The 15,107-nt window shown below is 55.2% G+C and overlaps 6 protein-coding genes across 6 annotated transcripts; 3 read left to right on the forward strand and 3 right to left on the reverse strand.

The window, feature by feature from the left end:
- The first annotated feature begins 34 nt into the window (after nt 1-34).
- On the forward strand, nt 35-2,188 carry KVR01_003966 (uncharacterized protein). The gene is made up of 2 exons (XM_044783029.1): nt 35-1,071; nt 1,122-2,188. The coding sequence occupies exons 1-2, from the start codon at nt 441-443 to the stop codon at nt 1,955-1,957; spliced, it is 1,467 nt and encodes a 488-aa protein (XP_044648981.1). The 5' UTR covers nt 35-440; the 3' UTR covers nt 1,958-2,188.
- A 1,299-nt stretch (nt 2,189-3,487) lies between these two features.
- On the reverse strand, nt 3,488-6,871 carry KVR01_002461 (uncharacterized protein). Its single transcript, XM_044783276.1, has 2 exons — nt 5,547-6,871; nt 3,488-5,493 (listed from the first exon to the last, which is right to left on the reverse strand). The coding sequence occupies exons 1-2, from the start codon at nt 6,301-6,303 to the stop codon at nt 4,052-4,054; spliced, it is 2,199 nt and encodes a 732-aa protein (XP_044647476.1). The 5' UTR covers nt 6,304-6,871; the 3' UTR covers nt 3,488-4,051.
- Nucleotides 6,872-7,045: 174 nt separating this feature from the next.
- On the forward strand, nt 7,046-10,612 carry KVR01_002337 (uncharacterized protein). Its single transcript, XM_044788749.1, has 2 exons — nt 7,046-7,956; nt 8,044-10,612. Exons 1-2 carry the CDS (start codon nt 7,432-7,434, stop codon nt 8,302-8,304), a joined length of 786 nt encoding a protein of 261 aa, XP_044647352.1. The 5' UTR covers nt 7,046-7,431; the 3' UTR covers nt 8,305-10,612.
- On the reverse strand, nt 8,668-10,212 carry KVR01_003480 (uncharacterized protein; the record flags this gene model as incomplete). The annotated part of the gene is made up of 1 exon (XM_044793915.1): nt 8,668-10,212. One exon carries the CDS (start codon nt 10,210-10,212, stop codon nt 8,668-8,670), a length of 1,545 nt encoding a protein of 514 aa, XP_044648495.1.
- Nucleotides 10,613-11,104: 492 nt separating the features above from the next.
- Nucleotides 11,105-12,261, forward strand: KVR01_003798 (uncharacterized protein; the record flags this gene model as incomplete). Its single annotated transcript, XM_044785401.1, has 4 exons — nt 11,105-11,159; nt 11,228-11,421; nt 11,484-11,548; nt 11,616-12,261. 4 exons carry the CDS (start codon nt 11,105-11,107, stop codon nt 12,259-12,261), a joined length of 960 nt encoding a protein of 319 aa, XP_044648813.1.
- A 521-nt stretch (nt 12,262-12,782) lies between these two features.
- Nucleotides 12,783-13,828, reverse strand: KVR01_002352 (uncharacterized protein; the record flags this gene model as incomplete). Its single annotated transcript, XM_044787421.1, has 3 exons — nt 12,783-13,493; nt 13,548-13,651; nt 13,813-13,828. 3 exons carry the CDS (start codon nt 13,826-13,828, stop codon nt 12,783-12,785), a joined length of 831 nt encoding a protein of 276 aa, XP_044647367.1.
- Nucleotides 13,829-15,107: the final 1,279 nt, after the last annotated feature.

The raw sequence follows: 15,107 nt of genomic DNA on the forward strand, positions 1-15,107 counted from the left end.
CCCCTCCTACCGGAGATGCAGTCTAGTGTACGTGCTGTGTAGTACTGTGCAGCTCGCCGACCCACATCGACATGCAGACGATGCAACCGAGCAGTCGTCCGTGTGGTCCGATAGCTCGGCCAGCCTGCCTCTCACCTAGTTCACCACTTCACCACTCCACCATGCCCGGCCGGTGGGTTCCGTTCTCACTGGTGGGACTATCCTGCTTCTGGGAAAGACCTCCCCACGACTGCCGCTCATCGGGATGCTTGTTTTCTCTACCTAGGTAGGTAGGTACTTCAAGACTGAGCTCTTGCCCCCCTCATCCTCACCCTCCTCCTCCTCCTCCTGGTGCTGCTCCTTCTTCGCAGTACAACTAGCTGCCCTGCCAGATCTCACTGGGCCCGATATCTGATTGCTGGACTGCCGTTCAACATCCCCCGAGAGCCATCCAAGAGACCATGGCCATCAAGCAGCTCGTTGCCCTTCTCTCCATGCTGCCGGCAGAGGCGCTGGCCGAGACCGTCCTGGGGGCCTACATCTTCCATCGTCATGGAGACCGGACCACCAAATCATGGCCACCTACCTCTCTGACGAACCTGGGCGCCGACCAGGTCTACGTCTCGGGCCAGTGGTACCGCAATCGCTATATTGCGAGCAACAGCACTCATACCATCTTGAACGTCGCCTCAGATATCGCAGTCTTGTCCCAGGTGTCCATAACTGCTCCAGTTGACAATGTCCTCCAGGCGTCCGCCGAGGTCTTCACACAGGCCATCTACCCACCGGCCGGCTCTGCTGCCACTCAGACATTGGCCAACGGACAGCAGATCCAGGCCCCCCTGAACGGCTATCAGTACATCCCCGTCAACATCGTCAGCTCTGCTTCTAGCACGTCCGGCGCTGAGGACAACCCCTGGCTCCAGGGCAACTCGGGATGCGCCAAGGCTGTTGTCAGCAGCAACGAGTATTTCTCGAGCCCCGAGTACCTCGGCCTCCTGGACCAAACCCGTGACTTCTATCAGAGCCTGCTGCCCGTGTACAATACCACCTTTGACTCCTCCGAGGCCACCTTCAAGAATGCCTATGCAAGTATGTATGTCTCTCCAGAGCTTTTTACGGCGTTGCCCTAACGGCTGCAGTCTTCGACTATGTCCATGTCTCACAAATCCACAACACGAGCATCCCCAGTGATGATCTGCTCACAAATGACACCCTCGTCCAGCTGCAGACCCTGGCCAACATGCACGAGTTGGGCCTTGCTTTCAACAAATCTGAGCCTGTGCGAGCCATTGCTGGCTCAGTACTTGCCGCTGAGATCCTCGAGTCCCTGAATGACACAATAGAGGCCTCCCTGACGAAGAAGTCGGCTGAGCGCTTCAACGTGCAGTTCGGCGCCTACGCAACCTTCATGTCCTTCTTCGGACTGGCAAATCTCACAAACACAAGCGCCGATTTCCAGGGAATTGTCGACTACGCGAGCTCGATGGCCTTCGAGCTGGTCACCAACGCCACGGTGAGCGGGGCTGATGCCCCCACCAGAGTAAACCCAGACGACGTCTCCGTGCGCTTCCTGTTCGCGAACGGCTCTGCTTCGGACTCGACCCCGGCCCAGGAATACCCCCTGTTTGGCCAGAGCGAGACCACGCTTCCTTGGAGCGACTTTGTCACGAACATGCAGAAGTTTGCCATCGGGGACACTCAATCCTGGTGCAAGGCCTGTGGCAACAGCACTGGCGTCTGCGCTTCGGCGTCATCCTCTGGGTCCGGCTCGGATGATTCTGGGGCTTCCGCTTCGAGCTCGAGCCGTGGTCTGAGCCCGGGGGCTGCGGCTGCTGTTGGAGTCTGCTCGCTACTCGGGCTTGTCCTGCTCCTCATTTTGGGGGCAGCTCTCGCGGGATTCAGGGTGGTCAAGAAGGGCAGGCGAGGTGCGGAACCGCAGGCCGCGGTGGCGGAGGAGGCTGGCAAGAAAGCTTAGATAGTGCTTGCCTGTCAGGGCCACGGGGCACCTTTGAGTGAATCTTCACAGCTTTGGGTTGTGGATGCTCACTCGAAGGCGGAATGTAACTTGTTGACTTTGGGGGATAGTTCACCTCTGCTTATAGTCAGAAAGATCACGGGTCATGCCATTCCTCTGTCTTCACTGTGTACATGACTACCTCAGTACAATTATTACAGTATAATGTTTGAACATCAGTTCAGTCTTGAAGCCATGCACCTACTTTCCCATCGTTGAACTCTCCTCGCTGCAAGTGCCAAGGTTGCTCAGGAGGGCGCGTCGCCGGAGATCAGATCGTGTACTCGATTTCTCCCAACACTGCCATGTCAACACCTTACTTGGTCTTAGTGCATTTCTCGACGTACACAGGCCAGCCATGTGTTACACAAGTAGTGGTTTCATTCCTCATCCCCATATATATGAAATATATCTGGTTTCGCTTCTATTCCGCACACGTTCAAAGAAATACGTAGCACATCCATATAGCACTTGACGCTCAAGACCCAGTGTTTCAAAAAATACGATGTCGATAACAGTGGAAAAAATACGAAAGGTGCTTGTACACCTAAAAATCCTCTCAGTCGCCGATACATCCACTCAACTAACTCTCTGCTATCTTGTAGGGTGTGGGTTGCTATCCTGTGATCAGTCCTCATCTGCCAGCCTCTCGCATCCAACTGGGATCAAACGGGTTAGTATAACTTTTCATTTATCACGGATCTCTGTCTTCCTGACCACGGTGTTCTATCTAGACTGCAACACTTTGGGATCTGTAGCAGGGCCAACGTCACCTTTATCTAGGTAGTTACTGGACACCACGGAAGCTCGATCACAACATTTGAATTGCTCGATGAAGAGGCTTGTGAGGATGTCAATGCCTTAGATGGGTGGATATTAAAGAAATCTGTTTTTTAATGTGGACGTACACAGTGTGCTCAATATTGTGACAAACTGAATTGTTCTGCTGCTTCCCATGCCGTACATCTATAGCTTAGAGGAACTGTTGCTGTACAAGAAGCTGGTGCTGATGGTTACATTCGGCCTTGGGCTCTTGTGAGCCCACCATTCTCCTTTCCTTGCCTCTATATTTCTGTCCCCTGTTGCAACCAAGACTTCACACTTTGTGTTGGAACTGATCAGTGATCATCTCTGAGTATAGTGCCGCTATCGTCAGCCCCATCCGCCTCTCCTCCATCCTGCACATAGGCATGATCAACGTCACCTACACCATCTTGAAGCTGATCATGTGGAGCGGACTAGAGCCGTGCCCAGCCATTACACTTGCGTGCATCCCTCTCCTCCGTCTGCCGCTAGGTGTCAAATACACACCGACTGGTTCTGCCAGGCTGGAGCCGATGCCGAAGTCCACCCAGCGCTGAGCTTCAAAATGTAATGGACGGATAAAAAAACATGGTTAAGGGCCACGAATTATACGAGCTACTGGCATGTGGGCATGAAAATGAGCCGCCCAAATATTCAGACGAGCATTACTGCCATTAGAACGGTGTGTGTACGTTCGTAACAAAGTGACATTGCATCGTTGCTATTGGCCGTGTATATATAAATTTGTCTACGCGCTCAGCCGCGGACGATACATAACGCGTCAGGGTATCAATCAATGTGCCATAACCTGACTGCTGGCAAAAACAAACCCCCTTAACTCCAATTGAAGAAATGTCATCTCTTCAACTCCAACGCCGTGGCTTCTTTCCTGTATACATGCAAGCGTGTTCACGCACCCCAAAACTTAGAGTGGAGAAGTTGCTGAAAACCCAGCCATTCCGTCCCAGTTTTGAAGTTGCTGCCGTTTCGTCCTTTTCGTTATGTCACCCCAATAGAAGTGTGGGGTTGGGAGGTGAAGTAAGGCGAGAATGGCCGGCTCGATCAGGGGAATGCGACCACTCTGACAGAATGCTGTTCGGTGAGGGTCGCGAAGCCGCGGTGGCCGACCGCGGTTTACGGCCGTGACAGTCAGGCTGTCTGCGACCGACAGATCCGACAAAGTCAACACGTTCTGATACATCGTTGCCAGAGGCTGTGCATCTAGCAAAACTTGAAGTGCGCTTGCGAACTTCAAGTGATCAGATCACCCGCAACACCCACGAGTAGGGCTTGTAGAGCAACGCTGACGGCCCAAAAGCCCACCTTCTTCAGCCTCTTCACACGTGAGTGCTGGTTTTCGACATCGCGAGCGAATGCTGTGTACACTTCTGCGGACATGTCATCCATTAGGCCACAGTCGAATATCGTCCAGGATCCGTCGAAGTCCTGATGCCGCTTTACGATGCGGCAGTTGATCGGGATGTATGTGTGCTTGGCGTTGATGTAGGCCACGATGGGCCGAATCAAGTTCTGGTTGACATAGGAGATATCCGGAGTGGCATGGAACATCGGCACATGTGCCCGGACATCGTTTAGATGAATACGGAGGTCCATGACCAAGTAACGAGGAACTTCGTCCGTATCCGACTCATCTGTATCTGAAGTATTGGTCCACGTTTCCTCCCCGTGGTATTCGGTGTTCTCTGAAAGGTGACCCCTGGTTGGGTTTGACGGTTCGTTGTGAATGTTGTAAGAACTCAGGTTCGTCCCGATGTCTTTGTCCAGGATCTTCAGATACCTATTGCTAGTGACCGCATCCTCCATTTTGTCGTAGAAATCGCTCATGACCTTGCCAATGCTCTCGTCAGGGTCTGCTGGGAACATGACATCTGCCACAATGTCGACGTTTCCTTCGTAGATCCACCCAAATGTGCCTTGCACACCGCGATTCAGGTGATCGATCTTGAGCCCGTCAATGCGGAGACGGCTGAACTTCTTCCAAGCCTTCGGTTCTCCAAGGTTATCTGCGGCGTATTTCTCCTCACCAGCAAGTGCACCGTGGATCTGTTTCGGGTGTATGGTAAATAACGAGCCGTCAAAAGATCCTGACATGTGTGAAGCCGAGAGGAAGTCATAGAAGAGCCACTGTTTCCGCAGCTGAGGTAGCTCACAGCTGTATATGCTCACGGAAAATGGGCGAAAACCGCCGGGTTGATGGACGGTGACCAGCAGATCTTCCAGTTTGAAGTGCTCGATTTCGAAATCCCCAGGCTGGGCCTCGTGGCGGTAGGACAGTGGGTCTTGCTGCTCCCCTGACCAGAACACAGACGTGCGATCGACGACGCCGCGGACTCCCTTTACCTCGACGTCTCGAAGGGGGCCTTTGCTGTTCCACCATTTGGCAAAAGAAAGCGTGACATTCACCTCGCTGATTGTCACGTCAAATTGAGTGTAGTTGCCATCATCATCGTTAGCCTGCGAGTCGGGCTGGGTGGCGGCCGCTGCCGCCGCGGCGGCATCTGTAGGAGAACCTTTCGAGACGGAAGACTTGATCTGGCCAGGGCGGCGCGACACGAACACATTGCGGAATGTAATGACGCCGTCTCCCCACTTTGGCACGATGGCGGATTCGAAGACGACGGTTACCCCGGCTGCTTGTGTTAGGTAGTCACCGATCCATCGGGCGAGCGTCTCTATGTGCAACGGTCAGCGGCTGAAGGGGAGAGAATCTTGGCATGCAACTAACCCTGTGCGAAGACTGTGTTGACCAAGAGGATCAGGAGCGAGGCGAACGTGGTGGTTCCAACAAGGATCCAGACGAAGTGCCCAAAGAGTATCCATGACAGGAAGGCACCCCACTCGTCGGCATTAAAAGGTCTCGCACTGCGTATAGAAAACCACTTGAAGCGGACCTTGAGCCTCTGCCAGAACCCATTCGCTGCGGACAGGAGTTCTTCCTTGGTGGGCCGATGGGGCATCTTGGGCAGGTGCGGGAGATGCAGATATCTTGAGACCGAGTCCGTGAGGCTGTCATGGGCTTCCTCGGCGTTCTTCCCCACGGTCTCGTGGTCCTTGCCCTTGGTTGTCGCATTTTGCGGGCCCTGCTGTGTGCCGGCCGGCCTTTCTTCCTCCCCAGCCTTTGAACTCTTGTACCGCCTTGCTCGGGGCTTCCCGACCACGCCAGGTGTGTGTATACTTCTTGCCCATGCCAGTCGTGCCATGCGGACGACCACAGCATGGTTGGAACTGACTCCCTTCACGGCTGTCTCGGACGCGGTGGTGCAGCTGGCGAGCGCATTCTGCGTGGATGGCTGAGCATCGAGGGCGAGCAGCAATAACCCGCCGGAACAGTTGCGTCGAACATTGTGTTGGGATACGGATCGGATCTGTGGGTTGAAAGAGGCGAAATTGAAGGCGAACGGCCGCTGGGCAGTTCTTGGAGTAAAGCTTCGGGCGATGCTTTCCCAGACGATGCGCCCGAATTTTGTCGAGCTGCTAGACATTCTTCGCGCAGTGCAAGCCGTTCATGGTGAAGCAAGAGTGTTGGATGGCCAAGTGGTATTGGACTTGGTGACTGGGGGAGGTCGTGTACTGCGTGGTCGTCTTCCAAGACGGCAGCCGGTAATGCAGCACTGACGTCGGGTGGTGGTTGGGATTGTGCCCTGCCCGCTAGTGAATGCAACCACTTACTTAGCCTTTGGCAGTCTGGCTTGGTGGTCAGTCTGGCGGCCGGATTGGAACAAGGATTGCAACTGAGGAAATGTTTGGATGTGTCTAGTTGCTTGCGCCGTCCGTTTCTTTTTTCTGGTGGCCTGTCGGACTTTATGGGGTTTGGCCGGCTCCCTCTGGCCGTCTGTTGTGGGTTATCACCGGTTTTTTCGACCGAGAAAGTGCTTGTGTCGCAACTTCGCCTGTCTGTAACGACCGGGTCGCGCCCTTCATATAAGGATGAGGATACTCCGCATGTCGCGTGCCTGTGAGTCACCAAATGAACAATTATGCTGCCGCCAGCATCTTGAGGGGACGTCTCTTGTGATTGGTATGTGTCTGTTGTTGTGCCGTAGGGCCTTGAGGTCGGGAGGCTGCTCGCATGAAGAGAACTTCGGGGCGATGACGCGCTAGACACCAAGGATCCCCGGCTGCAGCGGGAGCAGGGGTTGTTCGCACCTACCACCTCTTGTACCGAAGTACCTGCCCCCGCCTGTGTCTTTTTTTTTCTCTTCTTTTGCAGCGGGCTGGATACAGCACGGTGGCAGTGGTAGAGCCCAGCATTTTGCGATAAGAGCTGATTGTCGATCTGCCCAGGTAGTAGCCCCACCGTCTGGACCACAACTTTTGCATCCCACCGCCCTGGCCAGAAACTTTTCCAAGGGTATTGCAGGCCGCGCCCATCGACCAACGACCCTTCAGCCCAGTCAGGACTTGCGACAACCGACTTTCAGGTTTATTGGCACCCAGGAAATCCGAAAAGGAGAGCAATCCAAGCCGAGCAACTGCCAGAAGGATAACACTCGACAAGATCCGGCCGCACGCTTTGCAACACCTAACCCAGGACCGGATCTCTCTGGGTCCCCGGCTTATCGACACAGCCTGATATCCTCGCACTGATAACCTCCACACCCGTCGCCACGATGCCTGCGCCAACAGCCCTCAAGGCTGCCCCGGAGGAGCCAGCAGCCAAACTCCCCCTCCCAACCGATTCCCAAGACGACGACATCCTCCTCGACGCCCCAGACGCCGTCGCCGCCGCAGCAGCAGGCGCAGATGGGGAGGCGCCGCAGCAGCCCGAGACAGACATGCAGCTCGATGATGCCGTCGACGAGGAGGGCCGGCCGCGGTTCGCCCCGTCGTCGGCGAGGTCCGAGGCGGTGCGCGTCGAGCACCGCAAGGTCCCCATCCCGCCACACCGCATGACGCCTCTCAAGGCCTCGTGGCCCAAGATCTACCCGCCCCTGGTCGAGCACCTCAAGCTACAGTGCCGCATGAACATGAAGAGCAAGGCCGTCGAGCTGCGCACCTCCAAGGCCACCACCGACAATGGCGCCATCCAGAAGGGCGCCGACTTTGTGCGCGCCTTTGCGCTCGGCTTCGACGTCGACGACGCCATCGCCCTGCTGCGGATGGATGACCTCTATATTGAGACGTTTGAGATAAAAGTATAGTGGAGACCCTGCCCTTTTGTTTGCTGTACCATAGCTTGTCGTGGTCGTTGGGGTAGTGCTGACACGTGCTCTCTTTTCTAGGATGTCAAGACACTTCAGGGCGACCATCTCGCCCGTGCCATCGGCCGTATTGCAGGCAAGGACGGCAAGACCAGGTACGCGATCGAGAATGCCTCGCGGACGCGGGTGGTGCTCGCCGACTCCAAGATCCACATCCTTGGGGCATTCAAGAATACGAGGATCGCCCGTGAGTCCATCGTCAGCCTGATTCTCGGAAAGCCACCAGGCAAGGTCTACAACGGCCTGAGGACGGTGTCGGCACGCATGAAGGAGAGGTTCTGAGCCCCTGTGGGTTGCGGTTATTTCACGATTATACATACAATGGCATGAAGGCGAACCGGCGTTTCTCTTTTGGGGTCAACATTTGGCCGAAAAGTTTGCATTTCGCAGAGGAATTTCCGATACCTGAAGATAGCACGTCTCGTTCCGATAGGCGGAGAACAAAACTCCTGAGACATTAAATGACTGAATACCTCCAATGACCATTGACTTCCGTACCTGAGGCCTGGCTGTGCGGCATCAGATGAATGCTGCTAGGATGAGGTATCTGGTTCAAAAGAATAGAGGCCGCTTGGTCGCCTTGAAACTCTTAACAAAGCTCCGCGCTTCTTTGTTGCTGCGTCAGGCTTCCGCAGCAGCCCTGAATTACCTCAGATACATCTCAACGGTACAGAGGTCCTCAATGTCAGCCTCTTCAACTGTCCCGTCTCCCTCTAACCACTCGCCCTCGAATCTAAGCTTGATCTCTCGGTCATTGGGGATTTTCCTCATCTTCCGAATCGCAGGAATGAGAAGGCGGATCTGCATGTCGGCGTAGACTGTCAATTTGAACGGCTCTTGATCCTTCTCCTTGATGGAAATTCGAATTTTTGTGTCCCTCTCGTCCGGCTCCTCGGCAAATTCCTCGTCGGATACATCCTCGACCAGATCCCCGCGTTTCACCATCCTCTGCTTCTCCTCCTCAGCAAGCCACCTGTCATAATCCTCCTGAGTCCACGCCTCGAGAAGGACACCTCCCTTCATGAATCCAGGGGTTGAGGACGATCTCGAGTTCTCGGCGGCTGGCAGTTTCCACCCCAAACTGACGCCCGTGGACACGTCGTAGATCTTGCGGCGCTTCCAGGTGAGAAAGGTGTTTGCCTCGTCCTCTTCAGAGATTGCATGACCACCCTTCTGCAGCCACATTATGAAGAACCGGCGAATGACTCCCAGGTTCTGGCTCATGCCACGCTTCGCGCCAAAGGGACCGACATCAGGGAACCTCGCCATGCGTGATTGAACAAAAATCTCGACCTCAATCATGGGCTCCCTCTTTGGCGCGCCATCTGGGGTTGCGGGTTGGCACTCAGCTCTGGATGCCGCTGCTGCGGCCGCCTCAGCCTTGGCGGCATCCTCGCGCTCCCTGGCACGCACAACGAAATGTGCAAATGGGTCATCCTTGTCTGCAGTGTTCGAAGAGTTCTCGAACAAGTCGTCATCGTCGTCATCAATTGTGATTGAAACAAAACTTGGCGTCTCCTCATCCCGAGTTACTGAAGCGTCCCTGATTGTTCTCGTGCTGGTCGTCGCTGCAGATGTGGCACGCCTGGATGGAGGAAGCTTCTCAAAGGCATCATCCTCCTCATCGACCAGGGAGATCACCTCATTGGCGCATGGCTGGTTGGAGCTCGATCTTGTGGGTGTAAGCAGAATGTCACCTTGCACCGGTTGCACGCTTCCCTTTCCCTTGCTCTGAGCTGGCGACGGCGTTGACCGCATCGTGCGTGGCTTCTGTGGAGATGTTGAAATTGACTTTGTGGAGCGACGCGGAGGCGTTGGTGGCCCGTACAGGTCGTCTTCGGTGTCCTTAAAGTCGGTCGTGCGCATGGGCGACGAGAGCTTGCGTCGCTTGGAAGATGGAGGCGACGGGGATTGAGTGCTTGCTTGAGAAAGTCGATCGTGGTCTTCTACTTCATCTGGTGAGACCTGCGGGCGCACCTGCTCTTGCACCACGATAGGGAAGAAGTCGCGGGATCGCCTGAATAAGTCGAGGCCATCGTCGTCCTCGCCTGCTTCGTTGCCAGATTTCCCGCCGCCGGATTGCCCTCCGTCTGCATCGGAGCTTGGGCTTGACTTGGGACCTGACTTGAGGAATGCGAACGCCTTCTTCTTCTTGATGCCCTTTGCAGGCGTTCCCATTGTGTCGGCCATGGTGGGGTACCAGCCTTGACTTGTCACGCAGGATAATCAAGATGCAACGGGAGGTGGATGTTCCGAGCTCGTCGGCGTCGCGCTCCAGGATATGTCCAGGCTGAAGTCGTCGCCTGCGTGGTGGCTGTGAAACTTTATGGCGACAACAAATGCGACCAGAGAATGCGCGAGCGCAACAACAGTGTTCTCTGGCGGGCTATCCACTACGGTGCAGGGAGTCTGAGGTGAAGCCCGGGTAAGATAAGAGGGAAACGGCTGGTTCGGTTGGAAAGTGGCGTTGTGCTTGTCGCGGGATGCGCGATGGCGAGGCGCGTTTCCACCGGGCGTGTTTAATGAGGATTAGAAAAGAACAAGGCGATCTCATTGCAGCTGCCGGGGCAACGAGTGGAGAGGGTTCAACAGTGCGGAAAGCTTAACCCAGCCCAGATCTGTTAGGGCAGGGCCTTGCCAGGGCAAGGGCCGGGTGGGGGGGTGGTGGTGAGGGTCTGCAAGAGGTCTGCCTGAGGGTTAAGGCACAGAGTTGCTTGGCTGTCGTAACCTGCCAGCGTGCGGCCTGCTGAAGACAAATCGTGGGGAGCCGAGGCAGATCAACTTCTCCACTCCGAATAGTAAACTCCGGCCGGGGACCGCTGCCAGTTGCCCCGTGCGCTCCGTCCTCAGGCCCGAGGTGTTCAGACGACAAGCGGAAGGATGCATAGCTTTACCTTTGTGGCCATCTACGAGTTTTGCGCATATTTTCTCGTCGGTAGTCTTGTCTTCGTCCTGGCCGTAGCCTGTGACCAAGAGATTGAACAGACGAGAGCCCCATTCTACAAAACCATTCTTGACCCCTTGAGTTCCTGGATCTTTGGCTGAATCTGACATCACAATCAGCCTCGGTACACCAGACATCATGGCTGTCGACCGCTCAGAGTTCCTGAGCAGCATTTACAAGGAAGGGATCTTCAGTGAGTGCACTCTCGCCGCCCGAGGCCACACCGGTTACCCTGGAATCTGACGCGACTGCTTCTACCAGACAATAGGGTCGTCTTCGTGACAGGAGGCGCTGGTACAATCTGCAAAGTACAGACCAAGGCTCTCGTCTACCTCGGTGCTAACGCCTGTATCCTCGGGCGCAACGTCCAGAAGACCGAGGCCGGTGCCAAAGAGATAGCCGCTGTCCGCAAGGGCGCCAAGGTCATTGGTATCGGTGGTGTTGACGTGAGAAATGTATGCCATCCGAGCCCAACATGTCCTACCGCACACACATTTTCTCTGACCAAAGGCCACAGTTCGACAGTCTGAAGGCTGCAGCCGATCGCTGTGTCAACGAGCTTGGTGCTATTGACTTTGTTATGTCTGTCCCTCCCCTCCACAGTGCTCGAGCCGTAGATCACCACATACTGACTATCCTCGGCATGGAGTGCGGGAGCAGCAGGCAACTTTGTCGCTCCCATCTCAGGCCTGTCCCCCAATGGGTTCAAATCCGTCATTGAGATTGACACAATCGGCACGTTCAACACCGTCAAGGCCACAGCACCTTACCTGGTTGAGTCGGCCGCGCGGAACCCAAACCCACCACCCGCCGGCCAGGTCGGAACAGGAGGACGCATCCTGGCCGTGTCGGCTACCTTCCACTACACGGGCCTCCCTCTCCAGTCCCACGTCAGCGCCGCAAAGGCCGGGGTTGACAGCATCATGGCAAGCGTCTCGCTCGAGTACGGACCCATGGGCGTGTGTGCGAACGTTATCGCCCCTGGTGGCATCGATGGGACCGAGGGCCTGGAAAGGCTGGCAAGCAGCACAGCCGCCCACACCGAGGCAGCCACCGCTGCTATCCCGAGTGGGAGGTGGGGCACTGTCCGTGATATCGCAGACGCGACGGTATGGTTGTTCAGTGACGCTGCCAATTATGTCAATGGCCACACCCTCGTCGTCGATGGCGCCGCGTGGAGGAGCCCTGGTGCAATGGCTGTTGGCCTTGACGAGGGCATGCAGTATCCCGGCTTCTTGAAGACCGGACACTCCAAGAACATCAAGACAGGAAGGAAGTCGGACAGTAAATTGTGATCTTGCTGTCCCAGTAGATGGGAGCCATGGCAGGCCATGGGGGGAGATGCACCCACTACTACCTCTAGCCGTGCATTTGGTGTAGTATGTAACGTGACGTGTGACTTAGCCGGGGCTTCGAACTGCCATCAGGGTCTGTCACTGTCAGTGAGGGACATGGAGAGCCGCAATCTTGTATTAAGTATTCTGTTGTCCAACTAGCGCCTGCAATCTATGCCGCTCATGCGAATGCCAGTCTGTAGAATCTCTCCCAACGGCTTCTGCCTCTAAAACTCCTCATACCACCCACAACGCCTCGAACCCCACGCCTCGACGCTAGTGTTGTCTGTCGCCAGAGTCGGGGGCGCAAGCCCACTGCCTGACCTTGTTCGATGTTCCTGGTTGAATGCCACGGTTCGGGAGCAGTGGCGGCCCGGCGGACGTAGCCAGCTACCTGACGCCCGTGGGTGGTACCTGATGGCACAGGAATCTGTCCGTGTGCCTGTGCTTGGCTGTCGAGGAACCCTTTTCAACCCGACGCCTCACATGAAGTCATCATCACCAAACTCATTGTCATCGTAAGCAGTGGTATCGGTAGTGGTGGGGCGAGACATGGCTAGGGTGGTCTTGGTCTTGGCCGCCTTGGACTTCTTGCCGCCCTTCTCTTGTGCCTTCTCCTCCTTGAGCTTCTCGTTGCTGAGGGTCGTCATGGCGCTGGCAACCTTCTTGATCTGGTCACTGGGCAGGTCCTTGGCCAGCTGCTTCGCGAATTCAACGAGGAACAGCGTGTAGTGGGCCTTCTTGGCGTTGTTGGAGATGATGGGGCCCATCACCTCGCGGAGCTGTTCGAACTGCGCCTTGGTCTTGGGGTCGAAGAGAGCCACCGTGGACAAGTCGATCAGGTTGTTGGGGTCCTTGGGGTCAGGCACGCTGGACCCCTTGATGACCGCCTTGCGCGAGGAAGGAACACCACCGACATCGCCTCCAAAGAGATCCTCGGCGTGTTTGAGATCAGCCTCCTTCTGGGCTTGAGCAAGGCGAGCCCTCTTGGTGGCTTCGTCCTCCTCGGACTCGTAGTCGGAGTCGTCCTCCTTTTGCTTTTGACGCTCGGCGATCTTCTCCTGCAGGCGTTGTGTCTTGGACTTCTTGTTGGCCTTTGCTTCGGCGTCAGCCTTGGCCTTGGCCTCGGCAGCCTTCTTTGCCTTCTCGCGCTCAACCTCCGAGTCCTCAGCTGCGTCCCAGGAGTCTAGAACCTGTGACCGACATGGTTAGTTGGGCTTCGTCAGAGAAGGCGGCGGAATGCATACATCGTCATCGTCTTCCTCATCATCAAACTTGCGTCGGCCAGCGGCGGCGGCAGCCTTGGTGGTCTCATCGGGGGAGCTGGAGGCATCGGAAGCCTCTTCGTCATCTGCCGGCAAATGTCGTCAGCTTGACGCAGAGAAAGATCGGTTGTACCAGAAATCACCGCAGGACTGGTCGATCATAGCGCTGTCGGAGCCATGGCGAGGCCGCGATCAAGCCGAAAGCCGCAGTGGATTGATGGACAACGCGAGGATGAGTCTTACGTACCCCACTTTCCAGCCATATTGACGATGGTATCGGGTATTTAAAGGTGGGCAGGAGTGGTTCAAGTTGTTGGGGACTAGTGGATCGTGGTGTTCTGAAAGATCGCAGGGCGTCTGCTCTTGAGCGTCGACAGGGACAATCTCAACTGCACGGTTGCGTTGGTATTGTGGTTCCTTTGGGCACAAGCCAGAAAAAAGACGACCCGATTTAGGCGCGGGAAGCAAGGATTTGGAGGGGTAGATTTTTGGCGGGAATGACTCTGCCTGTTTACATAAGCGTTCCTGGCGTCTCGGCCTGGGCCATTGGCAGAGCTCTAAATATCTAAGGCCTCGTACGAATGCTTGGTTGAAATTGACATCAAATATGGTCCCCAGCAGTAAAATGAGGTAGGTTTACTAGTATTCCCTAAATTTCCATCCATAGATATTGACCTCCTCAATCAGAGAGCTCTATTAACCGGTACAGCACTCGTTAGCACCGAGGGCAGCCCGACGCCACATGTGTTGCATGGCGGCTAACCTTACTTGGACCCTCGTGAAAAGAGAGAACAGACAGACATATGCCTCGCACATACCAATGACTGTCAAATAATAAGTGGCAACCCTTTTTATGTCGTATATCAGATTACCAAAGAGGAAGAAATGCTTGTAACACGGCAGCTCTTTTCCCGATGGGGTTATGGCGCAGGACCCCATAGGTTTGGGCAATGCGGCATCACCAATAGCCACTGGTCAAGGTTTGAAGAGCTCAGTCCAATGATTTGGCCGGACTTTTGCCCCTTTCAAAATCAGGTTGTACCATATCCGCACCAGTATTTGACTTGCTCGATCGTGTCAAAAGTAAAGACTTGTGTGCCAGTGTGCGACAAGGAGGTGCTGTTGAGGAACTGCTGAGGCCAGGCTACATGGCAGCCACTGTCTTCCCATGGCAGTTCTTATTCGCCTGGGTTATGGATTTTGGTTTTTTGTGGCTTTTTTTCTTAAACACAGAAAAGAAAAAAGACATTAATTCATCCTGCTGTAGCATCCTGGGTTTCACACACTCACCCAAGCCCCTTTACGTTGACCAGGGTTCCCCCAGCACACGGCAGGAAGGATTTCGGGCCCCTCTGGCTTCTCGGGCTTTCTTCATTGGTATCTGGGTAGCAAAAAAAAAACAATAAATGGAAATTTTGCACTACGAGAGAAATCTATATTAGAGCATGCTGTTTGACAAGCTCCGGTCTAGGGTCCGGTACGAGGACACTAGGTCTATTTTGCGAATTTCCTAGACGGTGCCGACACCATGGCCACAATAGG

This window comes from Diaporthe batatas (genome assembly GCF_019321695.1).
Source record: "Diaporthe batatas strain CRI 302-4 chromosome Unknown Contig00003, whole genome shotgun sequence".
Taxonomy (NCBI): domain Eukaryota; kingdom Fungi; phylum Ascomycota; class Sordariomycetes; order Diaporthales; family Diaporthaceae; genus Diaporthe; species Diaporthe batatas.

Excerpts from the sequence above, each read along its gene's own strand:
- KVR01_003966 (XM_044783029.1), top strand. The coding sequence starts at position 441 with ATGGCCATCAAGCAGCTCGTTGCCCTTCTCTCCATGCTGCCGGCAGAG. Across the intron at positions 1,072-1,121 it reads CTTCAAGAATGCCTATGCAA|TCTTCGACTATGTCCATGTC; the intron begins GTATGTATGTCT and ends TAACGGCTGCAG.
- KVR01_002461 (XM_044783276.1), bottom strand. The coding sequence starts at position 6,303 with ATGTCTAGCAGCTCGACAAAATTCGGGCGCATCGTCTGGGAAAGCATC. Across the intron at positions 5,494-5,546 it reads CAACACAGTCTTCGCACAGG|AGACGCTCGCCCGATGGATC; the intron begins GTTAGTTGCATG and ends CGTTGCACATAG.
- KVR01_002337 (XM_044788749.1), top strand. The coding sequence starts at position 7,432 with ATGCCTGCGCCAACAGCCCTCAAGGCTGCCCCGGAGGAGCCAGCAGCC. Across the intron at positions 7,957-8,043 it reads TTGAGACGTTTGAGATAAAA|GATGTCAAGACACTTCAGGG; the intron begins GTATAGTGGAGA and ends TCTCTTTTCTAG.